The 26,848-nt window shown below is 41.6% G+C and overlaps 1 protein-coding gene across 1 annotated transcript in view; it reads left to right on the top strand.

The window, feature by feature from the left end:
* Window positions 1–26,848, top strand: part of GFOD1 (glucose-fructose oxidoreductase domain containing 1) — a 78,959-nt gene extending 52,111 nt beyond the window's left edge. The window contains exon 2 of the mRNA XM_026064257.1: window positions 19,148–26,848. Within this exon, the coding sequence (XP_025920042.1) occupies window positions 19,148–20,067 (920 nt within the window). The 3' untranslated portion in view covers window positions 20,068–26,848. The remainder of the gene's footprint in view (window positions 1–19,147) is intronic.

The following is a 26,848-nucleotide window of genomic DNA, read 5'->3' as shown; positions in this document are numbered from 1 at the left end:
AAAGGGAAGCCACACCTATAACATAACAGTAAAGTTAGGGCTTGTCCAGGCTAAAGAAATTTATATTGGTGTGATGACATCCTATAGAAATGGAAAGCTCCTCTGTTAAATGCGCTGCTTTAGTGCAAAATGGAGCCTGCAAGAGAAAGGCTGTTCCAGCATGTTGCCATGTCTTATGTCCTGTCAGACCTCAAGGACAAATAATAACTGCAGAGTTTTAAGTGGAGAAGAGCATTTTTGAACTCAATATATTTACAGTGAATGATCAAAAACTCACTTAAGGAATCTATATATCCCCTCAGCATAGAGAGTGCATGCAGCACTTTGGCAGGATGTACATGAAGTCCCTAAAGATCCAGCAGTCTGTCAGCTCCTGGTACTCCGAACTTTTGAAGATGCGAGCAGCTTACTAAAGTCTCTGTTCTCCGCCAGCCCCCTGCAGCAGGCCAGTGGCTCTGTTCAGCTCCACTAAGTCAGGTCCCTTCCAAAGTAGTGGTACTACCGATGCAAACAGCACTCAGTGCACAGATAACGTGGAGCAAATGATCATTAGTCTACTGTATCTGATTTTGCTGATTCATTCTTAAATCATCTTTAAGAAAACAGAGAACTATGTGCAGATATTTCTCCAAAGAAGGGAAGAGAAGGGACACATATATGTTGTTTTGTGTTGACAAGCATTTGGAAGGTAGGGATACACTCAGTTAATAGCTCAGGTGGTCCATGCCTTGGAGAACTAACTTTGACTTTTTTGGGTGCTTCCCTTTACTTCTAGCATGTATAATCTTGGGGGCAAAGCCAGCTCTTGTAGTGTCCCTGACAGAAATGCAGAGGCAGTGCACCATTTGGTAAGAGGTATTTATTGCTGTAATAGAAACACCTCTTTAGTGCATGTTACTACTTGTAAAAAGTTTGCTTGAAGGCTGATAAACCTGAGAAACCAAAATACTATTGGTCAGGACAGCCTGTGTGGTGCGGGGCATGGCAGTGCGAGTGTCCAAAATGCGCCTTTCCGTCAGTGTGCCTCAGCGCTGGGGAGGCTGCTTGGCTCTCCTTTGGCCCTGGCCTACCCACCGGGACAGCACCAGGAGGACTAACTGGTATGGTCAATAGTGGGTGGCAATTTTTATGGTGGGGTTAATTCCTCACTGGCAGCTGGAGGGAAGGTGAGCTTCGCATATTCAGTCAGGCCACCAAGCTTGTGTCAGACTTTGCAACACTCAGTTATTACTGAGCTGAGCTAAATTTTGGCTCAGAGGGGAAAAGTATTACCACACTGATTCTCCTGAACGGCCTAGCTCCCTACAGTCTTGCTTTCTGAATGAAGCTTACCTAATGAGAAAGTGCAAATAGTTGTTTTGGCATCTGTCTCTTGGTGCCCTGAGTCATTGGGTGAACTTTTGCCTGCAGTGAGCTCCCCATACAGAAATCAGCCTCTCTTGCATTTGGCACTCTGCTTCTAGTTAGGTGGGGTAAATATTAACTCCTTAATTAGAAACAGAAGATAGAAGAATAGAAGATGTGTTGCAAATAACTTCTTGCACCCCACACCTAGCTTTCTAAAGTGCTTACCTGCCTTGGCTGGGCCTGCCTGCAAAGCCTGGGGCAGCAGCAGGAGGCTGCAGTGCCTGACCGGTGGGCTCTCCAGAGAGCCTCTCAGATGCTTCTTCTGCCCTTTTTGCAGTGGGCATGCTGTGTGCCACCCAGTCATGAGTGGCCTCTTTTCCCACCTTTCTCAGGGTTGAAAACAAACAAAAGGGATGTGGGATTATTTATTGCAGAGTCCAGGGTTGCCTGCAGTCAAGGCCTGTTGTTAMTGGTGGATATAACCACAACCAGGTGCTGTTTCCACTATGTTTTTAGGGAGTTTTTGTCACTTCACTTTGAGAGGGGCTTTTCTACAGCAGTGTAAATAAGAATTTTACTTTGAAATGCAATGGGAGGCCTGTTGCTGCAGGACAGAGTCATCCCCTCTCTCTTTGGGTTGGGCCACGCCACCTTTCCTGCCAGCCCTGCCTCACTAAAAAGAGCTTGTATCAGCTTGCCAGCTCCCCACAGCTTCCTCCATCCAGAATTTCTGCTATGAGAGCCTGTCCCCTCCCTCTCTGGTCCCTCCCTGCGTCTCCCTATACTCTTGCATACAGGAAGATAACTGGGGATCAGCATAGCCTAAAGCTGGTATTTTTCCCTACCTGCGTGGCATCTGCAATCAAGAAGGTGAGCCTTGTGATTTTGGTACATGCCGTGGAAAGTTTCTGCCCTTTTTCAGTTAGACCAACACCCCTACTGCTGAGATGTGGTAATCCACCTTCAGCAGCATGACAGTCATCGTCGCTTTAAACTCTGATGCTGTTGCAGTTATGGGCAAGGGGAGTTCAGTGCCTTGGATCTGTGGTGCTGCTGTGATTCATCGCGACTCCTGTGCTGGCCCTTCTGTAGGACATTGCCTCTGTTTCCAGAGACATTAATGTGTTCTTTCACCTATGGGAGGGCCTACAGAGGGAGGAAGGAAGTACACTGTGGAATGAAATGTTATAAGATACATTTTGTATGAGGAACGAGCAGGGTGGACCAATTTATTGGCCACCGTATTTTTAATGCAAAGTTTTCTGTTAATGTGACTCAGAGAACTACTATCTCCTCTTCCTACTACTGCAGTAATCTGACTCCCAAATGTTCAAAAATGATGAATTGAAATGATAAAAAATCATAAAAAGTTCCCCTTTAAAAAATACTGTCTGTTTTTTGAGTTTCTCTAATGTGTTAGCTTCATATTATAAGCTTTTTTGCACAACCACAAGGTCTAGAAACTAACTTCTAACACAAAAAGTTGAGATACTCAAACAATCTTCTAAATGTAGATTTTGCTTTTTTTAGGAGAGAAGCAGATACAGTGGTAAAATTGTGAGACTGGGTAGGATGGCACATGATACCTGCAGATGCAGAAGGTTTACCAGAGGAGGAAGACATTGAATAAGATTGCTACTTTTGCCACTGTCACAGTAGCTTTGCCATGAGAAATCAGACTTCTTGATTACTCTTTCCACTGTCTTTACAATGGAGGGAATAGTGTCTGCTCAGCTTTGTAAAGTGCTTTGAGATCTGTGGATGAACAATCGTCCATAATTGACACGTGATTACTTTCAATAATATTGAGGCTCCTTGTTGGTTATCCTTGTTCCTTCACAGGGATAATTTGACCCCAGCTTTTCTGTGACAGGTACAGGTACAAACCCTCAGTGAAGGTGGAAGTTGGTGATGGCGCTGGAAGGTCAAAGCACTCTGCTCTGACGCATCCTAGGGAACCTGCTGTCTGAAATCTGTGGATTCCCAGTTCAAGTTTAAATAGCCTGGAGTCATAAACTGAAGGGTAAAATAAGAGTGTGGTTTTAATGCATTTCCTTCTTTGTAAGCAGCAACAAGTATGTGAATTTGGAATCAGCCCCTCAACACACAAAACCTAAGTGGGACCCTTGACCACAGAGCGGCCCTCTCTGATTCCCCACAAGCTCATGCTCCTCTGCTGGAGTTGTGTGAAAAGCTCTCGACTGAATTCACCCACACACAGTTACATTTGTATTTCTGACTGGAAACTTCATCTAAACTGAAGCACATTGCAGATAATACAAATCTCCCAAAGGAGCTGGCTGTCTGACCTGCATGTGAGTTAGTCCTGTTGTAAGATGTGGGGTAGGATGTTTTCCATACAAAGTTACAGTGGTATGGCTTCTAATGTGGCTGGTTATACTGATATAAAGATSACCTATAAAAATGAGCCAAACCACTTAAAGCACTTTATATCAGTAAAATTATGTGGGGGTGGGGATGGTATGTTTTTTAATGCAGCATTATGAAATGATAATGAACTGTATGTAGATACGCCCAAATGAAGAATCCTGGGCTAGCTTTCAGTCTGCACTTACTGAAGTGTCTTTTGTGCTATCAAAACCTTGGGCTGTATTAAACGATTTTAAAGATACAAGCATGTTATTATGAAGCCACTTGAGATACTGTACGACGTGACTTCAGAGCTATGCAAATTGGAGTCATTTCCATTTGACATATGCACTGTAATTATTGAAAGCTTTTTTCAAATTTATTTTTTATGTCTGCTGTAGCTAATTCACAATCTCCTTTTAACATTGTCAATTATAATTATTTGCCAAGAGCAAACCTGTGCTAACAGAAATCTAGCTTTCTTTAGCCTGCAGCTTTTCTTTTGATTTCCTGATGAGGTACTGTTAACCAGAGGAGCCAGTGCTGGGCTCGGAGTATCCAGCAGTGCAGATAAACATTACAGTCAGAAAAAGAAATGCAATTAATTAGCCTAAGTTTCTTTCTAGTATCCCAACCCTGGGCTTCCTAGTCATGGTAGGTTGTCATGTTTGAGTGGGGAGATGCTCTGTGAAAAGATCAATCAGAACTAACACATCAATAGGACTAATAGTGAAAACTGTTTGTGCCCACTGTGAAGACTGTCCTTACAAGTTCATAAGCATTTTTCTGCTGTAGGGACTACAGCTAGAAAACAGCATGTATTTGGGGAAAACAATGTTATTAGGTTGAAAATCTTTCCAGGGCTGGCTTTTATGGGAATCTAAGCCAAACTGACAAAATCTGGGACTAAAAAATACACTAGCTGAAGGGCTTTAGGTTTCTAAATGCATATTGTCCTTCAGAAATAAAGTGATTCTAATCCACTTGAAAAGGAATTGTCCGTCCTTCCTTCCTTCCTTCCTTCCTTCCTTCCTTCCTTCCTTCCTTTTTCTTGGAGATCACAGTGTCACCTAAGTTCTACAGAGAAATGTAAGTACGAATGCTTTTTAAGCATTACTAACCAAGTTTATAGGTATTTTACTCACCATTGAGTCAGATATGTACCTGCAAGAGCATAGGTGGATACTAATTACATTTCTTTCATCCACAGTGGCACAGGTCAAGTGCAGGAGTGCTCCTCCCTTTAAGTTTCTGCCCACTCAGTATTACTTTAAATTCTCCTGGGGCTTCAGAGGCAATGCCTGGGGTACAGGCTGAACGGTTTCCTTTGTGGCATGCTCAAAGAGCAGCATAAGATACAGCACCTGGATTGCATTTCTCCTGCATCAGAAAGTCTGTCTGAACATGGTACAGCAACAGGAACTACCTGCATTGACCCTTCTTTCTGGCAAGGGTATCCAGCATCATGCACATGGTAAAACAAAGCCCCTTGTAAATAGGGGTCCTTTTTTCWTTGTGTGTTTGTAGAGCATCTAGCACAAGAAGGTCCTGGGATTACAATAGTAATACATTAAAAAGAGATAATGAGGACGATGATCAGACTGATTGATGATGAACATAATAATAATAAAGTAAGCAGGGCTACCATAAGTGACTAGATCCAGCCTACTGAACGTAACAGGGAAATGTTCCAGTGTTGAGCTATGTTGTTTTCAGGAGATTTTCAGCGATGGCAAAGAGTTCTCAACTGCTGTTAGAGCAAGCCATGGGAAAGCGTAGCCAAATGTGGCTTCAGCTGCTACTGTAGCTTAGCAGTGTCTTGTCCAGGGCACACTTAGCTGGCGTGAGCATGAATGGCATTTTCCAAGAAACCCTTTCAGGGGATTAGTGTGTGGATTGACTGCAGACAGGGCAATCTGGAATCCAGGCAGATTGAACCTGATGAGTTATTTCTGTCTGAGTCAGCTGGTTGGGCTGCGGCTGAGTCCTTGGCTCTTGTGTAAGCTCTGCAGTCTTGGGAGTTATTAATCAAACATCARTCTTTCTTATGGATCCAGGGTTGGAGCCAAGGAAACACAATGTCAGCGTCTCACTTATTTAGAATTGCTGATTCACTTTGATCCATCCTCACCACTACTTTTCCAAATGGGTTTATGGCTCTTGTTTAACAGCACTTAGCTGTCTCTGACAGGAATAAAATAGTAACCAAGAAAATACACCAGCTCTAAGGCTACTGCCTGTTTTTTGGCTTTTAATTTATTTAGAAGTTTCGCAGAGAACTTGACTATTAAATTATGAAGTAGTTTTGGCTGCAAAGTTAATCAAGGTGTGGTTGCTTTAAACCACAGGTTGCTTGTTCCATTGATTGTGTTGCTTGAAGAGCCAAACCTATGGTGTGTGTCACTGCTTAAATTAATGGGATTAGAGCTGATGCTAACTCCACGGAAAATTCCATTGTCAGAATTGTCATTAACTTCAAAATGGAAGCGAGCCTGGGCTGAAGGAGCCAGAGCCTCCCTAGGGTGGAACTGTGTTCACCACCATTGACTCGGAGACGTGGGGGCTTTCCTGCATCCTCTGTGAGCACTTATTTTGGCTTGACAGCATCGCAACCAAGAGATTTTCTTTCTTGCCAGTRGAACAATCCTGCCAGCCTTCCCAGGCCTGATGCTAATGCTGCTCAGTGAGCAGCGAGAGGAGCTGCTGACTCAGGAAGTACGAAAGGAATGACAGAGCGTTCTCCTCCCTGAGACACGTTGTGCAACCTGGCTTGTGTCCATCCCTGCATAACCTGAGATCGCTCCAGAAAATCCGGTTCCACARCTAGGCGCAATCTTATGAGCTGACTGAATCTGGATTCTAGTAGGGTTTGGCCAGTAATTATAAACTGACATTTTTGATGTCTGTAGTTTTATGTTGGAAAGAAAAGACCTTATTTGCTGTGCGAGTGTGTATATGCAGATGCACCCAGGGCCACAGAGAGGGTATATGCAGTCATTACTGAATGAGTGAAATAACATTGCACGCCTCCACTTGCCACATACTCGTATGTACTTGTGTGAAATGGAGCTCTCTCCCATTCCTTCCTTTACCTGCGGGGGTCTGTTTCTGTCTCTGTATGTTTATATACTAAAATCCAAAGGGTATGAGTGGGAGCAGTTTTCAAATGTGTCCAGTTAAGTTAGGATGCCCCATTCTACAGCTGTAGGGTGCTTTGGTTTCCATAGTACAGTATTTGGGAATGTGAGTACTGATTTTAGAATTTATTTTAGCCACTCAAATCACAAAGTTAGGTCATATGCATGCTCCATCCATCCAGCACTGCAGGACTGACACACATTTGCTTCAGCACAGAGATCCTTCGAACTTCTAGGAAAGAAGTAGAAATCCTCTGGTTGAAACTGTTGGAGAGAATTAAGGCTGGGCAAAATGTTTGGAGTGGAGTCTAGGTCTAGTTGGCAGCGGAGCTGATGCTTCGTATAATCATCATGTAACAAGGATCATACTAGAAACTGCAGTGCATCTCACAGAAACAGATGGTAGCACTGAATGTTTGCTAAAGAAAAACAATCCTAAAATATAAAGTGCAAGGAGAATACAGGGCTTGCTGTGCTGCATAGCAATGCGAGATAAGTGAGATAAAGATAGTGACCTGACAGTGCAGCTTGTAGGGTTTTATTATTTCCTGTCACTTTCCCTGTTACTTGGCTGGCGAGATGGGGGGGGGGGGGTTGATGTTCATAGGGCTTCATGAATTCTGTACAAATCTGCCAAAATAATGGCTGTGTTAATTACTCACAAACATTGGTCTGATGTTTCTCCTTTGTCAGGTTCTTATTTAGTAGCAGATTACAACTTGCTAGTTTTAATGGGGGTAGAAAGGGTAGGCAAGAGAAATGTAAAGAAAGTTGACTCTAATTATTAGCCATAAATTTATCTATCTATCTGACTCAATAAGCATAAACAATTCTGTGATGGAAAGGCAAGCTGAAAGAAAACTCAACTGCCTGATTTCCTAATCCTCCCAAAGCCTTTACAACAGCTAGGCATTTAGTTGTTGTCAGCTAATATAAAAAGAAACATATTTAAAGGCAGTTAATAATGCCTCAGGAGAATAGAGATCGACCATAAGCTGTGATTGCCATGTAATTTCATTACTAAGGAAAAGAGGGGTATTGTAATGTTCTGGACTGATGGTGTGTATTTTGCTCTAGAAGGTGAATAGAGGAATTGAGAGTAATAGGAACAAATAAGGGATGAAATACAGAGGTCTTCACTGAGTTTTTATTTAGTCCTTAGACAGTTAAAGTCCCATTGAAATTGCTAAGTGTTTGCTTGAATAAGGTCCAAGTAAAATGATTTTTCTTTCTTAGTTTATCTCAGTATGTAAGGGATTCTTTTGATTTATTTTTATTTTTTATTTTTGCACAGGGAGCACTCAGCAAGGATGTGACCCTGTAATTTCAATGGGTATTTGAATACGTAAAGATTGAACAAAAGTTTGGGAAAGCCACCATGGTTTGTCTCAGGTGCACAGGAGATCATGGAAGGCATCCAAATAGGGCTCAGAGAATGTAAGTCTGAACGTGTTTCAGATGCCTGAACAGATATTCTTGACGTGGGACCCCTGGATCATTTCCTTGTGGTGTGCAGCTAGCTAGCTTGTCAGGGGGTATTCACACCTTCTCCAGATATCCCAGCAGTTCAAGTTTTTATATATAGTTAAACTATACCAGTGCTTCATTTATTTCAGTCTCTTGTGTTGTTGTTTGTGTAAGTGCGTGCCTACAGGGAAGTGATCAGAATGACATGCCAGGTAGGAGGCTATAAACCAAGCACTAGACTCTAGCCTGTGTTAGGAAAGAGCTGGGGAATTTTGCTTTGCCGTGCAGAGTGTGCTGGGATATGCGGCAATGGAAGACTTTGTTGCTTTCCTCCCTCCCAAGCACACTGCCTATGGATTCAGTGGTGCGCATGCTTTATACACCTAAATCAAGACTGTAGTTTGAAAAGGCCATGGCTAACCAAATGAACAGAACGAGCAATCAATAATTAGTATGGATTTACTAGAAAAATAATCTCCTTGTAAAAATCATATTGACACATAAGTTCTTTGGAGCAGAAGGCACAAATCTGTATTGTGCTTGTACAAGAAGCACAAAAAGGACTGCATCTATTTCAAAGTGCCTTAAATATTGCTACAGCAGCACATGTAACAACAGCAATAATAACATATTCACAGGCATGGCCCCAAACCATAACCCTGAATACTATGCAGTATTCAGTCAGTGCAAATAAAAGCCAGTACCAATATTAACATGTAATGAAAACTGATTTCATCATTACATTCTTTCCTCATCCTGCTGAACCATCCTGGTTCTGCTTAGATGATACTCATTTACCTGCAAGCATCATTATAGTCTTTTATATATTATATTTATATATTATAGTCTTTTCCCAGCCTAGGCACCCCGTCTTTCCTCAACAGCTGCCTACAAAGAGCACAGCACCTCTTCTTTGTTTTGGGAAGAACCAGTTTGCTGTCATTCTTTCAGTTTCCTACAGTGGTTTTAGAGACCCCTAACCAGCTGAAATCATTTCTCTAAGCTCACAACTGAGGGTGACGTTCTTTCCTGTTGGGACTCCTGCAGGACGAGCAGAGGGTTACTTTTTGCAGCTCTGGCACTGTTTGCGTGAGCTGTGTGTGTCATGTTAGCTGGGTGACACCCAGAGCGACAGCTGAGATGCCAGGTGTGTGTCACTAGTGGCAGCACGTGTTCCACCTTTGTTGGGTGTCTCTTTTCATCACCCATGTAGTCACCTGAGTGAACTTTTGTTTAACTTGTGGTTACAGAGCAGACAAAGCTGAGGCAGTCAGGAACAGGTTTTCTTCTGTTTATTTGAATGTTTAGGTATTTATTTTCAAAGCAGTTCTGTGGAAAAAAAGTTACATCAGCGAGGATACACCAAGCTAAAAACTGGTGTCACGGCATAATACCCCAGGCCCAGAAGCAAAGGCATGAACTGAAACCCTTGCTTTGGCAGTATTATGTTTGGACATGTGTGTATTTCCTATATACAGTTTTTCCTGTAGTATGTGTGAAGTGTTCTCGTCCCAGCTGAATATAAAATATAAAAGTACATGTGTTTATTTACTTTATAATATTTTGATGCGGAGGAAGAGATTCAGGGTTTGTAAAATCTGCATAAGCACTTGATTTGCTGTGGCTAAATGAGCTATTACCTGTCAACAGGAAGGTGTATTTCTTTCTGTGTGCACTCACAGTCTGTTACAATTGCAAAGTAAAATATGCTCCTTACGTCACTGTTATTTTACCTCACACTTGCAATAGGCTAGGAATACACGCATGCCTTGTTGATAGGAAYCAGCTCAGGAGCTATTAATTAATCAGCTATAGTCACTTGATTTTTTGCAACAGCTATGTATATTTGTGATTTACCATTTTAAGATATGCTGGCACTAATGAAGATTGTCTTAGTCAATGCTAAAGCCATGACTAATCCCCATCTTATTAGGCATTCATCATAGAGATTTATCTCCTTATCAAAAGTTTTGTTAAATAAGGTTTCCTCAAAGAAATACTGTCTTGCCATGAATTTTCTCCTGGTAGATCTATTGATTGAAATAAATGTGTTTTTCAAGCCACACAGACTGACAGAGATCATGCACTGAATATGATAAATACAACCATTGTTATTATTGTTACTATAATTATTTCTATATCACAATATTGATAACAGCAGCAACTGAATAATATTAGAGACATTCTCTATGTACTAAACAAAAAATTTTGTCCTGTGTGAAGAGGTTTTCAAATCATCTGTACAGTAACCTTTCTTTCCTGTCTTTATGAGATGGCTCAGAATATGCTCTTCACTTCCAAGAGCAGATCAGCATTCTATTTAGTGCTAGAAATGTACACATCAATATTTACTCAGAATCTTTTCTGAGGGATTCACAAGCTTTTTGTCATTATGCAGTATGTGATTCATGCATCTCCACATTTAATGCATCAGAAAAAATACTAGCCCCATAGAATAACCTGTGCCAGTACTACAGTTCTCTAGCCTGATATGCTTACTGGGCAGTAGCTTAACAACACAAATATCACCATTTTAATGTTGATTTTTTTTATCACCATCCTGTCCTCCTTTCCAGTCCCTGGGTACAGAAAGGTGCTTTGTTTTCTCTGAAAGCTATTTCTCCTCCAGTCTTATTTTTTCAGCAGAAAAGATGCTACCAGGACACATATGCATATTGCACTTGAAGGAGAGCTTTTTAGGATGGGCCTCTAAGGACTGGAGGTGTTTCTGGGATCCCTAGGGCACACTGTGCAGCTCTTGGAGTGGCAGGAGCTCCTCCAGGCTGTTTGCACCAGCCCCTTCCACAGTGTTGCCCTTTCTGCCATGCTGCATTCTCCCTTCCCGTGTCCTTTCCCCACCTTCTCCATCCCTCAGCACCTTCCCTCTTTGGCCTGCCACCTTGACCAGCTGCTGGTGTTTCTCGATTGGCTCCAGAAACTGCTTTGGCCCTGCTGCCTGCCCTGGCCTTGTCACACTCTCCTCTGAATCCAAGGAGGGAAACAGGATTTGGGGCTTTGCCTGGGCCCTTCTGAAGCCTAAAGAGGTTGCCTGCCCGTCCCGCTGCCCGCGCATCCCGGTGTGTTTCCAGAGCTGGGAGCTCTGTGCTGGCGAACACAGGATCCCTCTAGGCCTTGCAGCAGTTTAGTCCTGAAACAGCCAAGCAGAAGAAGCTCTTGCTGTTGAGGGTACTGCTTGAAAACATTGCTGGGCCCGGAGGTTGCCTGGAGGTATAAGCAAGGGGCCCAAATACTCTTATAGTTATCATCAGTGCAGTTTAGTGGGGAAAGAGCTTGGAAGGAGGGAGTGTGCAGAGACATAATTAAGAGGGGGTAGCACTCACCAAGCAATATTGCAGTGACTGAAGGGCAGATCAGAAAATGATGATCTGTGGTGCCAATTATGGTTTGTCATGCATGAAGCATGCTAAACTGTGACTGTATGATTACTGTATCTTTGAGAGACTGTAGAGACTTAATCATCTCCCAAAGACACCCCAGCTATCAACACTTAAAAGGAATGAAAAACRGCAGCGTGAGCTACTGCCTTCAAGTTCTGTATTTGCATACGATTTCTGAGACACATTCTGAATGAGGTGTCTCTCTCTGATACACATGTGCTAGAAATACAGAGTAATACTGGAATGGTTTGTTCCAGCTTCATATAAAAGGGAACATGACTGTGAGGTAGTTCTGGAACATCCAAAATAGCGTCATCTACTTTTAGTTCTGTAGGTCTCCCCTGCAGTCAACAGTTCAGTGCAATCAGATCACTTATCCTTTCTTTTGGGTTTCTTAGGGAGTGATAAACATGGAAGGGAAAGAGAAGTTTTCATTACCAAGCTCTGGTTTTGTTCTGAGTCTTCCAAGTGGTATCATGATTCAGTGCAGATAAGCGAGAAGATTTTTTGAGATCCAGGCTAAATTACAACCCTGTTGTAATTTATGTAATGTTGTATCTTCTGCAAATTCAAAATAAAGAGATGGTAGGGAATGGCTCAAATAGCTGAGAGGATTTCTGAATTCCTGGAAAAATCATTTCTGTATGCTGCCATATATAGGTATATATCAGAACTCATTTTAATTTTTATGCAAGTTAGAAATTGAAAGATATTTTCTACATTGGCAATGGAGTTGCAGTAGTACAGTCCATGTACTGTTCACTGTAGTGCATGTCCACTGACATGATTAGCATTGCAAACAGTTCTGTCTAGTATGGGAATATGCAAAATACAGAGTTATACTGACACTCAAATTATATCATTTAACTGCAGGGAACTGTAGACTGGTGCCTGGTGCCTTACATAGTTTCCAAAGATGGCTTCTGTGCAACACCAAAGAGTTTGTCAATGTGTGTACATTTGTGCAGGAAAGCAAATTGTTGTAARTCAACTATTTAAATGATTTTGACTACCATTAAATCAGCAAGTAGTGAATTTTGATATAAGCCATTTATTTTGACCTTTTTTTAAAATATATATTTTCCAAAGAAAGGTCTTCTATCAGTATAGCCAAAACCACTGATTTGTAGTGAGGTATAGCCTTTTAACTAAATTTGGTATTTTTTGTGTGTTGACTTGTGCACATTTGTAAAAGCAGCTGTATATCTCAGCTTATTTTTTTCAGTTTTGTAATTCTGGAAAAAAATGAATGAGATACTTCTCATTCATGTGGTATGTGATACTGGTTTTATTTGCAATTCATGTCAAATTGCATTAGGATGGAAACTGTGATCTGATTGCATACACTACATACCTGATTACAACTAATAATATGTATACTAATAATGCAGCACATCTCATTGCAGCACGTCTTACAAGCCTTGAACAGAACTCAGTGTCAAAGATGATTTTCTCACTGATTCTGCATAGGATCCAAAGGCAGCAAAAACTGCTGCAATGATTGTAATCTAAGAAGGAATCTTTGTCCATATTTATTGAAACTGTATTAATAGTTCATAATAACCATAATGTGAATCATCACCATTTGGAATGTAATTTTATATTAGCTTCCTTTTTTAAAATAAAAATGAGTTTTAAAAAGATACTATCATCTGATATAAATGTCTAAAATTATCCATTTGAAATAAGCTGGTATGCATTTGCTTCCACCATTCCTGTAATTGCTGAAACTCTCAGAGTATTCTTTGAGTGTTAACAGATCCTCTTTAGCTTTAAAAATGTATTTTTCTGCTGACTAATTTAGCTCTTTCCATCAAAACCTTATTTTCTCCTTTCTCTCACTCCCATCCTGAGCAAGAGCGATAGTTAGTGACTGCTAACTAATGAATCTTTATGGTGTCACTGAAGTTTTTGATTATATGCCCAGACTCCAAATAAAGCCCTTTTTGATTTTCTTGTGAATAGAAGGAAGAGAAAATACTGTACTGGGGCCTCTTGTCCTGAGCTGAACAGATAGTGGACTAGTCTTGCTCCAGTTTGAGGGTCTTTTTTTATTATTTTTTCAATTAAAATGGGGCTGTCCTTATTTGAAGCAATCAGAGCACGTGGGAAAAAGCTGACACTGCAGGTTTCAGAACTGATGAAGCCTCTGCCCCTTACAACAGCTGTCCATTGCCTGAGTTGTAGGCCCAGGGRTTATGCTTATTATTTAGGCCATGCAGCACAACGACATTACAGGGGCAGAGGAACTTGGGCAGCTGGTAACCAAGGAGCTAGAGCCTTCTGTAAAATGAAGGTCTGCCAGCATCAGGCATATGGAAATCATGAGTTCAGCCCTTTCTCTAGCTCCTCACTCTTCTCCCATATTTATATACTAAACATTTAAATGTTGCTGCCCTGGACAGTATCTACTTACCACTTACTTCTGGGCTGTTTGGCTTGTGTTTTCCAAATTATCTCCACATTGCAATGGTTTCCTTTTTCTAAAATGAAGGCTGAGGTTTGCATATAATCACATGACTTCCTGACAAAAATAACAATTATTGTGAGGTGGGTGGTGAGCCATAAGAGTAGATCACAAATAAATTTGACTTTTCAGCATAAGGTGCCYGAGAAATCTTTCCTCAAACCAATGATAGCATAGACTATTTTCTTCTGTTTTCTCACTTCTAGAGAGCTGGTTAGACATGCCCTTCTTTAGAGAACATCTGTGTTCTTACATAAACTTTCTTAAAATAAGTGTACATTGGGATCTAAATCGTTGAGGTTTGGCTTGGGGATATATACACTCTGGTAGATAAAGAATGCCCATTCAGTCCTTAACCTTCCTTATGAGGCACTGAGAAGTTGGAAAACACTAATGTTAGCAGTGGTTTTGTAATGTGGACCTGCTCTGGAAGCTTCAGTTCACTCTAGAGGGGAACCAAGTGGTCAGATGTTGCCAGCTGTCAGTCTTTAGCACCTAAACCTAGAAGTTAAATTCTCTTGTTTCATTTTGCTCAGCCTCATGGCCTTCCACATTTCTGAGGACTACTAGAGCAAGTTATATCCAAGTCATTGGCCCGAAGATCTGGCCTATCTCATGGAGGGACTCTTTCCGGCTCCACCATTTTGTTTTTCTTGTTGAAGGGAGAAGATAGAGGGGTTCAGTGAAGCAGACCTGTCAGGTCTAATGTAGTTCCCACCTCATGGCCCCACACCTGTGGCCACACTTGGCTCATTTGTACTACAGCACTGCGCCTGTTAATGCAGATCCCTTGCATCTCCAGCAAGCTGTGCCTGAAGCAGTGCGTCACAGGGCAGGTTTGAGGCTGAAGCCCTGTATGGCAGCTGTGGGTGGACTTCAAAGAATTAAATTGCACTGCAAGGAGTTTTGCTAGGGGACATGTTCCCCAGCTTCAGCTTTGGATTCGGACTGGCCTGGAGTGAGCCCTCCCCTATTCCATGCTGCAGCAGAGAAATCCTGTGCCACATTACTCACCACGAGGCTGACACAGCACTGTCTCTTGATCTGAACCACAGCCAAGCAGAGAGATTAGGATGAAGGCTGTGCTGAGCACTCAAAAAGAGCAAAATTTATTTAAATTTAAAATTTATTGTTCTTCATTTTACTTAAGGATTCAAGAAGTCAGTACTCAGAACTTGCCCAGCTGAGATCTATAGCATCTTAGACTAGATCTTCTGATGAATATGGAAGGGATAAGTATCATTTCATACAATGAGATGTATTTGAGTCTGTTGCTTATCACCATGAATAAATATTGCACTGTTTGCTGAAACAAGCTGACTGCATTTTCCTGGTTTTATATAATTAATGAAGTTTTTGTTATCTGCTATGGTGTGATTTTCAAAGGTGTGTGGATCAAACTGATATTGGTTCAGCAACACACGTTGACAGCATGACAAGCAGTAGCAATTGCTCCTTTAACAAAGAATCATGTCTAAAATTGGACAGGATTAGACCTTAACCCTAGGCGGGGGAACAGGAAGTGGATATTGTGTCCAGGTTAATTCCCAAGGAATCCCATTTCAGAACTTGCGATCAGAAACGCATGTTTGCATGAGACTGCCAGTACTGAAAAAGGCGATTCTCCTTTCACACCACTGTCTGGTWTGCATGGAGCGGCTTTGGTTGCATGGCTCAAAGGGAAGGTGCTTTTTTTGTCTTCCTTGAGAAGGGAGCACAGGAAGGAGAGCAGAAAATGATGATATTTTGATCCTCCTGTTTTTTATTCTAGTTGCATAAACATGCCAGAGTATTTCTCTAAATTAAATTATGCAAACCTTTCATGTTCTCTCCCTGTTTCAAGAAAGCTAATTTGGCTGCTTGCAGATTTGCAGCTACAGAGGGGACAAAGATCTGCAGTGTGCACAGGCTCAAGCACTAATAGCATCATGCTGAAAGAACCTGCACTAGCTCTGATAGAGTATAAAAGCTTTCGGGGCACTAAGCAAAAATCTGTTTAAATCCCTGACAGAGATGAGAGCACAGCATGCATTATCAGCATATGCACAGAGATGGGAAGGCTCTCAGAACATTTGCATTTTGGATTTGCTGTAATTAAAAGGTTACAATGTTTCTGAAAAGGTTGAAATGGTGGAAGGAGTAAATATAACTCTGCCTTTTTGCCATCTGCATACAAATATTTAGGGCTCTTCCCTTTTCTCTGCATGTGTGCCTGACTCAGTGATCATAATGGCATTTTTTCTTGAGTATAAGCAATGTGAAAACCCACAGGCTTCTCTTTCATATTTGCAATCATTGTTATGACAGTACCAAGTGTTCCCTGCTGCCTTCCAGTCAGTGGTGGAGCCCCCACTGTGCACGGCACTGTACACGCAGCAAAAAGGCCATCCCAGGCTCCAGAGACTTCCCAGGGAAAGCACACCCTTTCTCTCGCATGCCCATATGGAGAGCTGCGTATCTCGAGAGATTAGTGCCTGCATGGACCCCAGATAAAATGAAAAAGGCATCTGTGAGGTGGAGAGATAAAAGCTGAACTGGAGCAGAAACTTCCCCTTCTGGCTCAATGATGAGCAGAGCAAATCATGACATAGTACATATGGATTATTTGGGCAGAAATGGCTATTTCAGGGGAGAGCTGACTGCAGGCACAAACAGAGAGAAAAGCAGAACTCTGTGTGTAAAAGGAGTAGTTCTGCACCTCCTTAACCTCCAGAAAAGATTAAAGAAAACACAACCACAAGGAGTGCATCAAACTGGAGAAATGTCCAGAATTTCTTCTTTTCACATTCCCGTGTTGTAGCACAGCTCAAGGATATAATTGTCCTAAAAAACTTCTTGTGTCTGACTATTTGGGTGTTTGCTCTCAAAGACATTTATTTTGAGAACTAGTTTGCTAAACTGAAATCTCTCTGCAAAGCATCCATATAACTCTGAAAGGACGATTATATTAGTGATCTGTATCAAGTGGCATAGCTGGAGCTACCAGTTAGAGAAGTATAGGGTAGGTGGATGAATACATTCTCTGATATCAAACAGATGTAGAAAAAATTACTCGGGAGCAGAAAAAGAAGGGCTATAAGGTCGAAAATGTCAACTCAGTCACCAGTAGCAATCTGTAAAGATGAGAGGGAAAAGATAGAAAGGAAAACCATGGCTACTGAATAGAGGATGCCTGCCTAATATATGAGGAAAATGAGTATGTCTCTACTTCAGTGATTATATAGAAGGTGAATAGGAGCAAGCTGAAGGCAGATCTTTCCCTTCTAGCCTGGTACAAGTTGCGACTGCCTTTTTAACGGTGCCAGCCCTCCCTCCAGTTTCAGCTACTCAAATAGCAGCAGACAAAGACTATGAATAGGAAGTGTGTATAAACTCGTTATTGAATGTTTGGACTGTGACCTCCTTCTTCCCGCAGTCAGACTGTTAAATATTCATGTAAGTGGTCTCAGGCAGATCCCTGCCATCTGTCTGTATTTATATGACTTTATCTGAGAGCTCCAAAACATGTAAAATTTTATCCTCACAACAGCCCTTTAAGGAAAAAGGAATTAGTCACCTATCTTAAGGGAAAAGGAATCAAAACACAGAGAGATTTAGTGAGTTAACTGGATTTATTCATCTAGACGCCAGCAGAGACAGGATCCAGATTCAGATCCTTTGAGTGCTACGCCCAGCTATAGCCCTGGGCTCTCAAGCAAAGGTCATATTTAGTGCTACGGGGTGCTGAATAGGTCACCTGATATTGCTCAGCAGGCATAAAAAATTTGTGCAGCTATAAAGGGAATTGAAGACATAAAAAAATGTCTTTTTCTTTTATCCTGTGTCAAAAGTTTAGGTACAGACTCATGTAAAGTCACCACTCCTTTGTGCTGCTGACAGATGCCTCTGGTAACTAATGCTGAACTTCAAAGGTGCAAAGTAATTTGCCTTGTTGTCACACTCCATTGCTCTCTGCAAACTGGTGGTTGTTATAGGTCTTTGCCTGTTACTTTGCTTTTCTGTCACTATATGTGTTTATGGGTAGAGAATGAAAGTATTTGTCAAGGAGAAATCAATAAAAAAAACATTATTTAGGTATTGCAGCCTGCACTGCATTCAGTTGCACACCTTGATGGCCTGATGAAACAGGATCATCATGCCGCTTCAGTAAACAGCATGCACACCTGGTCAATACTGTGCAGGAACCAGTTGTCATAGCTGCATGTTTGATGTGTTTTAAAGCAATCGTGGCTTTCCCTTGACACTCTGAATGTGCTGTTGACATTTCAGCAGAGCTCCTTCAAATGCAGTTTCTGCCTCTGTGAGAATAACATGTCATTTTAAGAGTAAAAAACAGTTCCTACATTTTGAATCATGCAACAAACCCCGTACTTCTCCCTGTCCCCAGTCAGAACCTGTTAAAAGGTCTGAATGGGAAGGGTGAAGGAACAAGACCACTGAGAAGAGAATCACAGACTTTTCAGTGCACTTATGTGAAATTAGTGCAGATGGGAGGTTGTGTTACTCATAAGCTTCATGAAGTTGAATCTGAAGCTCAGCTTCAACTCTTGTAAGCCCCCACACATACAGGTTATCACAGAAAAAACATTATTGCAAGATGGCTGAGTTGTGGGGGTTGTTTTTGCACCTGTTCCCAGAAGGGGGCAAATGTGGGGTAATGTGGGGTAATTTACCCCACCTCAGCTTGCTTTTTCATCTGTCCAGGCCCTCAATTTCTTGTTAATTTTTAGGCCTAGGTGCATTTTGCGAACAAAAAGGGATACATTTTTATTGCAGTCCTCAAGAAACAGTTATATGCATTTTGGAAACATGCTAGAGGGCGTCTTTGTGCCTTTAACACCATATTGAAATATTTTCTTCTTTCAGTGACCTTTCTCCTTTTAGTCTTTAAGAACAGCCTTGAGGCTTTGCGCTTACTCAGTGTATTTTTGTTGTTGATTCTTATTTTAACTGTTTTTCAGGCATTGGAAAAAATGTCATCTGTGACCGAACAGCAACTCCCCTGGATGCCTTTAGGATGATGACCGCAGCTCATTATTACCCAAAGCTCATGAGCATCATGGGGAACGTCTTGCGCTTCCTGCCTGCCTTTGTGAAGATGAAGCAGCTGATCCAGGAGGGTTATGTGGGGGAGCTCTTGGTGTGCGAGGTGCAGGTTCACAGCGGAAGCCTCCTAGGCAAGAAGTACAACTGGAGCTGTGATGACCTAATGGGGGGTGGGGGCTTGCACTCGGTTGGCACCTATATCATCGACCTCTTGACCTTCCTCACCAGCCAGAAGGCCATGAAAGTGCATGGGTTGCTCAAGACCTTTGTCAAGCAGACGGACCATATCAAGGGGATAAGGCAGATCACCAGCGATGACTTCTGTACGTTTCAGATGGTTCTGGAAGGCGGTGTGTGCTGCACAGTGACGCTCAATTTCAACGTCCCTGGAGAGTTCAAACAAGACATTATTGTGGTCGGTTCGGCGGGCCGGCTCATTGTAATAGGCACTGATCTCTACGGACAGAGCAACAGCTCTCCTCAGAGGGAGCTCTTGCTGAAGGACTCCACACCGGTCAGCAACTCTTTACTTCCAGAGAAGGCCTTCAGTGACATCCCATCGCCATACCTTCGAGGCACCATTAAGATGGTTCAAGCTGTCCGGCAGGCATTTGAGGACCAGGACGACAGGAGGACCTGGGACGGGAGGCCCCTCACGATGGCTGCCACCTTTGACGACTGTCTGTATGCCCTGTGTGTGGTGGACACCATTAAAAAGTCAAACCAGCTAGGGGAGTGGCAGAACATTTCAATCATGACCGAGGAGCCAGAACTGAGCCCCGCATACTTAATCAGTGAAGCCATGCGTAAGAGCAGGATGTCTCTGTACTGCTAGCTCCACTCAGCTCCTAGGAAAGAATAGGAACCAGACAGCTCTTAAAGTAAATGGTAACGCAGCCCTTGTGAAGGGCTTGGGCATCTTAAAATCAGCTGAGGATACAAGAGGAGGAAATACGGTGTTTGGATCAACTAAATCTGTTGACGGCTAAATACCAAAGTGATGACGTTCTAAGAAATGCCCAAAATAGATAGGAAAGTTAAGAGCTGACATTAACTTAACTGTTTTAATAACAGTATTAGCTGGCTGATTAGCAAGATATATCATGGACTTGTCTCCTGCTTGCAGGTGCTTTAGATTATCCAATTGTGTTTACTGTGAAAGGTTGGGAAGGTCCTTTTAGATTTTCCTTACCTACCAGAGGGCTGTGAAGGTACTGTCATGTCATCAAGTTTTCTGTAGTGTCTGACATGAATGGTTCCTGCCATGACAGCTGACACCACCATGCTATACAACTACATCTTTAACCAACACACAGAATAATAGGACTTAGTGTAACAAAGTGTGGTGTGATACAGAAAATCTCGGCAGCTCACTTTTCATATAGCTTGTTAGGGCTTCTATGTGTTGGTTTAGTTATCTTTTTTTTTAAAGCACAATTACATAGGAAAATGTGGCTATTACAAACAAAGCAGCCCTCAGCCACAGCACATATGCCCTCTTATTGGGGGAGGGAGGGTCTTCTACCAGCTCATGGTAAACTTCAATGTTAACTGTACAGATTTGATGATTAAAATGGGTTGTGTAAAACCTTCACGAACAACAGGTGGCATGACACAGTAGCAATGGTGGGTTTTTATTACACAGCTGAACTCAGGTTAGTCTTCTGAAAGTTTACACAATTTCCGATGTGTCTGGGACTCACTTTTGAGTGAATTCATCTCGCTTTTTGTTTTTTGGTGGAAAACAGAAAACTCAGTAGAAATCCCACCAAACAATATGATGTTTAGACAGTTGGTGTTCTTTTAAATCTTTGTGAACTTGCACTTAAAAGATACACACCAACGACTAATTTCATATAGCTCAACCCAGAAGCTTTCACCTCCAACAAGTGGTGACTGTGAGTGAAAAAAATGCAAGGAATGAGAAAACTTCCTATCCATTTCCAGGGAAAAAAATTTAAAAAGATCCCCACCTCTACCTGCTTAAAATGGCTAGCTACTGGTACTGTAGTTATTGTTCCCTGTCATCAGTGCAAGGGTGGAAAAATTCTTTTGAAAGGTTTTTCCTGTCCTTCTTTCTAATATTTTAGATTGCAATCTTGAAAGAATATAGTGAAAGTCACATGAATTATCCTAGTAAACGGATACTGCTTTTCTGCATATAGCTGCTCCTGTGCTTAAATGTTTACAGCATTAGGTCCTCAGATACAAAAATCACACAGAAAATAGTACATCAAGCATATAGCACTAAATTGTATTAAACTTGAGCAAAACTTTTTCAGGTTTATTTTGTTAATTTTGACTAGGGGAAAGAAGAGAACATTTGGCTGAGCAGTAGCTATTAAGAGAGAAAATACGACCTTCTTTCTCAAGGCTATCAGATTATTGTGGTCATTTTAGGTTAGAAAACAAGCAGAATATTTCCGATTTTTTGTACAGCACTTTTAGTTCTACTATTTTTAGGAGTGCTAAGGGCTTCTGTAGAATCAGATTCCATCTGATTGTTGTGTGCTCCTGTCTGTCGCACTCCTAATTTTAGTGCTGCATGTTTTTGAACAGGAGGGTACCGATAGTGTGGTTCATCTCATCTGGCTTGAGCCAGCTGAAAGTCAGGTATCTTGTCCCCAGTAGTTAGTGTAATGACACGCTAGTCAATACGGGGAGAAATCTTCAAGGGTTGATTCAGCTCCTCCTAAGACTAATACAGAAGGAAGTGTCCATTGGAAATTTCAGCCCTTCTCTTTTGGTTGTACAAAGAATCTTGGGTGCTTGCTTGAGATGGCTTTTAAATTTTTAGGTGGCTAAAATTGGGAAAATTGACTCCTACCCCAAAATTATGTGTCTCTGCTTAAAGTGAGTATTTGTGACCCTTCATGAAACATTCCCCAAAGTGTAAGAGTGTGACTGATGAAGGAACAGTGTAATACTGCAAAACCACAGCCAAGCAGAGGAGTGTTTCTATTCTGCCAGTCCTAGCAATCGTGTCTGTGGTTGACTGCTTCTGCTAGGCCTCAGGCAAGCATGCTTAATTCCTTCTGGAAGCAGCTCTTGACAGGTTTGGATTTTTTTTCCTACAAATAATTTCTTTGAGAACAATTCTTATAGTAGTAGCTGTGCCAACAGGAATTTCCCATTGTTACCATTGTCATGGTATACCATGAGATCCAGTTTCTGCTCTGAAAAATACACGGAGAAATACAGAAGGGACAGTTTGATCAAGAAATCATACATCTCTCCTGACAAATGGAATTAGCCCCAGGGGGATCAAGAGAGTTTTCATATAGTAAGGCAAAAGCCTTTTATTGACAACAGTGACAAGTTCAAATCATGAATGCAAGCCCAGTGGATAATTAACCATGTCTAGTTAAACATCATTTGAAACTGGAACTAAATGTGGACCAAAGTGTTTCTAAGTGTCTTGCTGATTAGCAATTTGGCCACTGTGCCTGGAATTGCTATTCATGCCTTCGGACCTCATTTTGGTTCACAAATGTTGACAGTTTTCCCCATGTGTATTTTCATTTTTTTCCTGTATCTTTCTGTTTTTTTTGTGATGCCAGCTGGCAGAAGATGTGGTGGAACCTAAACTCCCTCCTGCAGTGCACATTCCCTGGGTGAAACACAGTGTAAAGGGATGGTGGTGCTACTGAGCTCAACCTGTCTGCCCCAGATCCAGAAGGTTTAGGGGACATGCATCATCCAGCCTCTATGCAAACTTACTGATGCAGATTTTCCGGCTTAGTGGGAAGAAAATCTAATGCTCTGATTACATAGCTATCTGATGCTAGTACAAGTACTGACTTCCAAATGGGTTGAATCCCATACAGCTTGCTGGGTGACCACAGTGCTGGCCCCGGAGAGGCAGCCAGAATGAGAAGGAGCAGGGTGGGACCTCCTCTTTTGGCAGCAATGTAGATGTTATGCTAGGTTCAGGAGAACATATGACCTAATTGGGACAGCAGCAGTAACTGCATACATTCAGGATTGCATGACAGTTTTTCCATTCTCTAGGAGATAAAGGTGCTGAAGTGTCAAGTGTAAAGACACTAAACTTCCACCTGGCATAGAAGAGCAAGGAACTGGTTTATTTATAGGATGTGTATTACTTTACTATTCTGATAAAATGTTACTTTATGCTCTAGGATCTTTCTTGGCAGTATCAAGGCCTCTGCTCTTCTAGTACAGTTGAAAGTACATTGAATTATTCTAAGTGGCCTCTGGAGTGCATGTTGGGTTTAAGAATTTGGGCAGCAGTTAAAAGAGGTGTACCTGATTGAATTCAAAAGCGGTACCATACCAGGCAACATATATTTGGAACTGCACTTTTAATGCTCTTCTTTAATGCTGTGCCACAATGAGATGAATACTGCTAGAATTGGTGCAGGCCTAATAGCCAAGCAGAGGCTACTGCTGGAATTTACAGTAGTCCCCAAAACAAACTGGTTTATACACTAGATAAGAAGTGTTCATTCCTCTTCCCAGGGCTGCTGTTGGAGAGGCTCCTTCCTTTGCCATATACCTGTGCATCTAGGATACTAAACATTATGGTCTGTTGCCAAAGACAAAAAGAGCCAAAGGGGAGAGCCCAGGTGAAATGCTCTGCTGCTTCGCAGGGGCTGTTCTAACACTGGGGCATTCAGCTGAGAGAGACTATGTCTGATTTTCAATAGGAAGCGGATCGGGCTCCAGGCCACGGGGAGAGCAACCCTTCACAGTGTCCCTGTGCCACAGCAGGGCACAACTGAAGTCCTTCTGTGTGCCCAAAGGAGAACGGTAGCTGCAGCAGTGAGGGAAAAGAAGGTATGTCTGCAGGCATGTCTGTATGTCTGTATGCCCGCACCAAGAGGGAGAACAAACTGGTTGCCCAGAGGGTAAGGGCTGCCCCTGCTGGAGGGGACAGCTGCAGCCTTGCTCCACCTCCGTGTTCAGGAGCCCAAGGGTGACCCTGCCCTCAGAGGAGCAGCATCTGTCCTGTACTCCCACTAGATCCATGTGGGTCTTCAAAGCTGAATTCACTGAAGTCCTACATAGAGGCCTAAAAACTCTGTAAGAACTGTGGGGTTTCCTATATCTAATATCGTGTATGTGTTAGATTAGTAGTATTTTAGCTGTGTAGTTAGAAAATACCTAGTAGAGATGATATGTCCTTACCCTTGCAGCCAATGCGGCAGAGAATCAGGGCATGCATAGACTAGTTTAGGTGCAGGATGGACTGCTGTGGAGTTCATCCCTTGCTTTGGCTGAAAGCATGAGAAATTCCTGCCCAGCCGGCATAGGGCAATCAGAGGAACTCTCCACTTTATACTTAATGTTTCCTTCTTTTGGATAGCTTTTGAATCACAGTGATGGCACAAGGGAACAGCTCTCTTGGAAGTGCAGTCATTCAAAAGGGAGGCTCTGCTTCTGCCTGTGTTCACAGCGCATAGACTACGCAGTTTCTGTGTTACCTTGTTTATTTCTGTGTCTGCACAAATACAGAAAAGGCTCTGACAGTTTAAAATTACTTATTTACCTATCAAAAAAAAAGTTATCAGTAGCAGATTTTGTTTTGCAGGTAAAGATAAGTTTAGTAGCTTGATGGTGTCTTTGTGGAGATCCAGAAATTGCTAATGACGGAAGTTCTTGTTGCTGGAAACTTAGTTTTTATTTATTATCCTCAGTATAAAGTATCACAAATTATACAGTCTTTTCACTGTTAATTTCTGTATCTGCAAGGTTTAAAAGCACCCAGCAAACTTTTGGATTTGTGCAGATATTCAGCATGTTGGCTTGATTTCCAGTGGGCAAGTGGTATGCCCTTAAGTACGTATGAAACTCAACACTGGACTGTTTGACCTCTGCAATGCTCTCTGGGTATTTAGGACTAGTTGTGAAATGCAGGCTTATTCAGGACAGCAGTTTCTTGTTGTTGTTGTTGTTGTTGTTGAAGTTACTTTTGGGAAGCAAAGTTTGTAAATTTTAGACATGAAGTATGACTGAGTAATAACTGTCAGTCCTGTTAGTTTTATAATTTCCTCTTTCTTGAGCTGCTGGATGAAGTCCATCCAATAAAAATAATTTCCCCTAACAATAACTGCCCAATTCCATTTGCTCATGAAAAGAAGGAATTTTAAGTAGACAGGACTATACATAATGCTGCATTCATGAACCAATGTCATAACCTCATGACTGCTGCTCCTACTGAGTGTAGGAAACCAGAGCCAAGACAAGTAATGACTTCTTGGAAGCTGTCAAATCACAACATTGGGGTGGGGGAATGAAGGGTATCAGCTTAGGTCAAACTGCAACATGTTTTAATCGCGTTTTCAATTAACTGAAAAACTTTTTGAATTAAGTTGCATTTTTACATTTTTAAAGAATGCTATTTTGAAATGAAAGTTGAAAATTTTCCCCTTTTAATATGTTTTGGTATTTATGAAATGAGCTGGGTTTTTTTGTTTGGTTGTTGTTGAAGTTCACACTTTAAAAGAATCCCATCATTAGGTTCAAACATGCTCTGAATTCAGCTGCCCTTGGGCAGGTTCAGAGCAGGGCCTCACAGTGTCATTCAGTAAGCCCAGTCTAGCATCCGAATTTGGCCATCTGGATTTCATTTCTGTCTTGCAGCATAGGGAAAAACGGTTCATTAAATGGACTTAGCTATAGATAATCAAGATACTTTATGCAGCAGTGCCAGCCATAGTCTTTAAAAGCACTTAAATCTATTAACATGTTTACCATGCTTATTGATGACCTTCCAGCCATGTGCTATCCATAACTTCCTTTTCTTTTTACACCGTCCTTCAAACTCGCTTGCCTCCCCTTCTGTTTCATTCCATTGCAAGTCATGAGGCAGGTCTCTGTTGTTTCCTGTTACATTTGCTATCGGTCTGTGTTACACATGGCATACTGGGTGGCTAATGTTTGACTTGAAGTTACTTTTAATACAGATTCATTAAAGAATATGTTAACAGCACAACTACTCAAGTATATGGCATACCTAAAGCCCAGCTAGGGCAGGAATCAAAGCTCCCTGCTATGTTTTGTTTCACAAATGACACTCATTGTTTCTCTCTGTACTGGTTTTCTTTTATTTTGATTTTGAAAATGAGAATATGTTCAGTTTGTTGCTGTGTCAATATTAAGTATATATTTATTGTTTTTCATACGTACATATATGTAAATGCTATATATATATATAATGTCAATGCATGGACATATGTACAGTAGATATTTTAAAGAGCTATTTATCAAGAAAAATAAGTGTTATAAGTAAACAGAGTTTATATTTTATATATAATGTAGATAGCAAAAAAAAGTGTTTAAATTATAGTAGGACTTTTAGGGATGGGGGTTGGGGTTTGGAGACACGGACAAGGACTGGTTCTAGCATTTTAAATAGCCAAACTACTTTGTATGGAAGCTGCCTGCTGTGCCTCTCGGCTGCAATATCTGTTTGTTTCTTCTCCTGGAAGATGATGTGCATTGTTACTTTTACATTGCTTGAGGAATGTAGTTAGTTTATTCTCAGCCAACTGATATGTGCTGCTTAAAACATGGTTTCCTGCTGTTCTGCATATTTGCATTGATGGAATAAAAGGATCTTAAATGGCAAATAAAGACATAAAAGTACTTGA

The sequence above is a fragment of the Apteryx rowi genome, unplaced genomic scaffold (genome assembly GCF_003343035.1).
Source record: "Apteryx rowi isolate R43461 unplaced genomic scaffold, aptRow1 scaffold_212, whole genome shotgun sequence".
In the NCBI taxonomy this organism is placed as follows: domain Eukaryota; kingdom Metazoa; phylum Chordata; class Aves; order Apterygiformes; family Apterygidae; genus Apteryx; species Apteryx rowi.
Note: the sequence above shows the minus strand (reverse complement) of the source record. Positions and strands in the feature narration are given on the sequence as shown.